Genomic DNA, 4,869 nt, shown 5'->3' on the forward strand with positions numbered 1-4,869 from the left:
AACCTTAAATGCTATAAACATCTTTTTGTTTTTTGCTGACCTAGGCAGCTTGTTGAGAAAAATCCCCCCGCCGTCCTTTTCTGCGACCAAACCCGTACCGAAAAGACGGAAAAACAAAAATAAACGTAATCGTGTGTCACAGTTGAAAAGAAAGGAAAACTTCGCGACGGGTTCGGACAAAACACGGACAAAGATCTCAATTGCCCACTCGCTGCGTACAACCTAAAAAAGAAAAAGTATCGCAGTTTCTTGCGGTGGTTTGCGAGAAATTTTTAAGGAAAAGTAGCCCTAGGGGGAACCTCGTCGCCCATACTGGAAATGCACGCACTCGAACGTACAGATAGTTTACGCCGGCGAGGGTACGCATTGTGTAGGCGCGTATGTGTGCGTGTTGATGGGCGAAAAGAAACGCCGCGCCGCGTGTCCTCTGGAAAAGCATTCGCCGCACACACACCGTAACATACAAAAACATACACGCCCACACACATGCTTCAGCATCTGTTTCTCCCCCACTGTGGCTCCTCTCCCAACCCGCCCCGAAAACGCTCCCAAAGAACATGTTGCTAAAAAAGTAATGGCCGGCTTTGCTTGCTTTGGCCCACTTTGTACACTTGAATGCAAGGCGCGTACCCGGCCAGGGCACTTCACGAATGTAGTCGTGAAGGCCGAGCCCGGCCCGTAGCCAGTGGTCTGGCCCGTACCAGTGCAGATCTCTACCTGCGAAGCTGACGGCTCGCCCCTTTGTTATGACTGGGCAGACATCACCACCTCGCGGCGAGTGAGTGAGCTAGCGCAATTTCACTTTCATCATGCGCTTTCATTTCGATGTGGCGCAAATTTCGCGCGAAATAGTAACAGGTAAGGCAACAAAATGTAGATGTTAGGTCTGGAACACCACCAGACTCAGCCGTGTTGGGAGCATCGCTCGCGAGTCAAACGTGAAAGGTATTGCGCGTCGAACTGTACGTGCGAGTTATCCATTTCAGCGAAAGCTTGATTTCGCAAAACTATTGTGTGTTAGAATATGCACCGTGTTAATGAGCTATGACTATACCCAATCTCAAAAGTTGCGCGCAGTACTTGGAAGCCACGAGCGAGAAATAAATGAAAGTTGATATTGTAGGACAATCGCGACGTGGAGACCCATAAAAGAGAGTCCCGATAAAAAGAGAGCTCCGTCTTTTATCATAATGTAAACAATGTATCGTAATGTAAACGTCTTCCCCTTCTCTTGTAATGTAATGTATCGTAATGTAAACGTCTTCCCCTTCTCTTCAAGTGCTTGGGTTACGCTTTCATTCCTGCACCTTTGGTAACACTGCGCGCACCTAAAATCGCCTCCTTCCCTGAAAAACACCGTGGCCTTCAGAATTGAGGGGAGGAGGAGGAGGAGGAAAAACTTTATTCAAGGAAAAGGCATGAGTGTCTTCTCTCTGGTCGGGAGCCCCTAGTCCAGGGCCCCGTTGGCCTCTGCTATCCGCTTAGCCCGAGAGATCAGCATTCGCTGGTCCTCGGGCTTTGCGCTAGACAGCGCAGCCTCCCAGGAGGTAAAGGATGGGTCAGGGATGGGAAGGATGCCTTGCCCCGGTGGAGAGGGGCAGGCCCAGGTAGAGTGGAAAAGGGAAGGTTCGGGGGATTGGCAGCCGGGACAGGTGCCCCGGTATCTGTTTGGGAAAAATAGATGCTTGTGGTACAAATTTGGGAAAGTGTGTGTTTGTATCTGTCGCCACTCAATCCCTTCCTGCCTAGATAAGTCCCTGTGCGGAGGGGGTAGTGTTCTACGCTGTGATCTGTAAAATGCCGTGATTTGATTGTACGTGTGAAGCGGTGTTGGCTCTGTGCGTAAGTTCGATGTGGTCATGTTGTGATTCTCCGGTGCCTCCCCTTCCCCATGCAACGCCCGGCCGGCTATTTCTCGGGCGAGTGCATCCGCACTCTCGTTGCCAGAAAGGGAGGTATGTCCAGGAGTCCAGACTATCTGGATTGCGGGTAGTGTGCTTTGATTAACTGTGTTTAGAATGTGTCCACTTCGTTGTGAGACGATGCATCGCGCGAACGCCCTGCACGCTGGCTGTGAATCTGTGATTATGGTACAGGTCTTGTCTGTGTTTTCAGTTTTACGCGAAATCTGTGCTACGGCTAATGCTATTGCCGCTTCTTCGGCCTCCGCGATCGATGTGGGAGCGGCGAGAGACGCTATCGCTTCACCTCGTCCAAGCGAGTCGCAGACGACTATGCACTTTGCCTCACGTGGGGAAGTGTACTCCCCAGCGTCAGTGTAACAGACGTCTGGGTCGTTTTGATATTTGAGCCTTAGGTAGCGGGTACGCGCGAGGCGTCTACCTGCATTAAGAGTGGGATGCATGTTCTTTGGTAGGGGCAAAACTCGTATTTTAGCCGCAATGCTCGGTGGGACAGATTTTAGCTGTATGCAGCCCTGTTCTTTTTTAAGTGGTTTGTAGCCCAGCCTGGCTAAGAGATTTCTTCCAGGCTGTGTGTAGCTGAGTCTTGTACGCTGTCCAACAGCCTGAGCCTCAATCAGTTCTTCTATAGTATTGTGAATACCAAGTCGAAGAAGGCGCTGCGTGGATGTATGCTGAGGCAATCCAACCGCCGTTTTTATAGCAGTTCGGAGGATCGTATTGAGGGTGTCTATCTCTCTGCGTTTAAAGTTATGGAAAGGACAATGGTAGGTAACTCTACTTACTAGAAGAGCCTGGACAATTCTCACGGTGTCGGCTTCTTTAAGCCCGCCACGTCCATTGCCCACCCTTCGTATGAGGTGGGCAATCTGCTGGCATTGCCTGCGAAGCATTTGCACGGTGAAGGATGCCTTGCCGTTGGACTGAATATGTAGGCCGAGTACCCTGAGTCTGTCGACTGTGGGTATCTTCTCTCCATTTAGATTTAAACAAATTTCATCTGCTTTAGTGCAAGGTTTGCTTCTAATGAGTAGAAGCTCAGACTTGTCGGCGGCGCAAGTTAGTCCTGCTGCTTCTGCAACCTTCTGAGTGATTTCGACCGCCTCCTGAAGTCCATCCTGTATCTCACCATCCGAACCCTTGCTTGTCCAGATGGTGATGTCGTCTGCATACAGAGCATGCCTGACGTTAGGGATGGCCCCCAGCAGGGTCGGGAGACTTGAAATGGCTATATTAAAAAGAGTCGGTGAAAGGATGGAACCCTGTGGCGTTCCCCTCCCCGAGAGCTTGATGGGCTGGGAGCGAAGATCTCCCAGCCCTAGAGTAGCAGTCCTGTCCGTCAGAAACGCACGGACATAGTCGTAAGTTCTTTTGCCGCAGTGTGCTCTGGTCAAGCCCTCGAGAATGGCGTCGTGAGACACGTTGTCAAAAGCTCCTCTAAGGTCCAGTGCGAGTACCGCTCTCGTCTGCGTTCTTCCAGGAAAGTCTAGGATGTCCTCTTTGAGCTGTAGGAGGACGTCCTGTGCTGACAGATTTTGTCGAAACCCGAACATTGTGTCCCCAAGAAATCCGTTAGCTTCGAGATGGGATTGAAGGCGTCTGAGAACTATGTGTTCCAGAAGCTTACCTATACACGATGTTAGTGAAATGGGACGAAGGTTTTCTAGCGTGAGAGCCTTCCCAGGTTTCGGGATGAAGGTGATCTCGGCGTGTTTCCATTCCGGTGGGAGGACACCGGTACTCCATACCCTGTTAAAGTATGATGTGAGGGCCGAAACGGAGGCATCGTCCAGATTCCTGAGAATCCTGTACGTGACTCCGTCCTCTCCGGGAGCGCTATTGCGGGTTAGGCCAGTGAGTATTCCCCTAACTTCGTATTCAGATATGTCCTGATCCAGCGGATGGTCTGCTTCTTCGTGGGGATATGGGCGGTAGTTTGGTCTGGGGCCGGATGCGATGTAACGTTCCTTTAGGAACTCCCACAAGGCGTTCTCCCCGTTGTGTGCCGTTTGATGAACAAGTTTTATTATAGCCTTGTTGGTTTCGGTCCTACTCTTTGTGGGGTCAAGCAGACTCTTGAGCAGACTCCAGGTCTGCCTGGTTCCTAGGGTACCTTGTAGTTTGTCCCATAGTTTATGCCAATTAGATTGGGTGAGCTCCTCTGCATAACGCTCGGCTTCTTGGGTAATTTTGGCTATGCGAATTTTTAGTTTCCGATTATGTTTCTGTCTTCTCCATCTTTTAGTTAGGCCACGACGGGCTTCCCATAGATGGAGAAGATGCGGGTCAACGACGGGCGCCTTGTCCGTCGTCTGAACTGTCTTGGTTACTCTGTGAATGTCGGCGTGGAGTTTTCTTACCCATTGTGCCAATGGTACGTTTTCATCTATCTCTTCGGCGTTTGTCTGAGCCCTGAGCTGGCGGAACGAGTCCCAGTTGACCAACCGCAGGGCCTTCTTGTGTCTACGATGAGCCTGCACTGGAACTTGAATTTGAATGATAAAATGATCGCTGCCCAGACTCTCCTGGAGGTTGGTCCACGTGCACGGGCCTCTCGCTCTGGCGAGGGAGAGGTCCGGGCACGTGTCGCGGCTCGCGCTGTTTCCTACCCTCGTGGGCTGATCCGGCTCGTTGAGGAGCGTAAGCTGATTTCTGTCTATGGCCGTGGCTAGTTTTCGTCCCTTCACCGACTCTTGATAATATCCCCATGCCGGGTGGGCCGCGTTCAGATCCCCTACTATGAGAAGCGTATTCTCGCTCGGTTTGGTTAAGGCGATAGCGTCTCTAAAAATCGCGTCAAAGGTGTCTTTTCTCGCCCTCGGTGAACTGTACAAATTAAGGACGAAAAGACTGCTCTGTCCGTGTTTCTGCGGGAGCAACTCGAGAAAGACATATGGTATGCCAGTGACCCTTTCTAACTGATGTGGAACGAACGGTAGATGTTTGG

At 51.1% G+C, this 4,869-nt stretch overlaps 1 protein-coding gene across 1 annotated transcript; it reads right to left on the minus strand.

Moving 5' to 3' along the window:
- Nucleotides 1–1,391: 1,391 nt before the first annotated feature.
- LOC115319177 lies at nucleotides 1,392–2,437 on the minus strand. The gene has a single exon (XM_040502305.2). It carries the CDS (start codon nucleotides 2,363–2,365, stop codon nucleotides 1,448–1,450), a length of 918 nt encoding a protein of 305 aa, XP_040358239.2. The 5' UTR covers nucleotides 2,366–2,437; the 3' UTR covers nucleotides 1,392–1,447.
- Nucleotides 2,438–4,869: the final 2,432 nt, after the last annotated feature.

This window comes from Ixodes scapularis, unplaced genomic scaffold (assembly GCF_016920785.2).
Source record: "Ixodes scapularis isolate PalLabHiFi unplaced genomic scaffold, ASM1692078v2 PGA_scaffold8__174_contigs__length_109621045, whole genome shotgun sequence".
NCBI lineage: Eukaryota > Metazoa > Arthropoda > Arachnida > Ixodida > Ixodidae > Ixodes > Ixodes scapularis.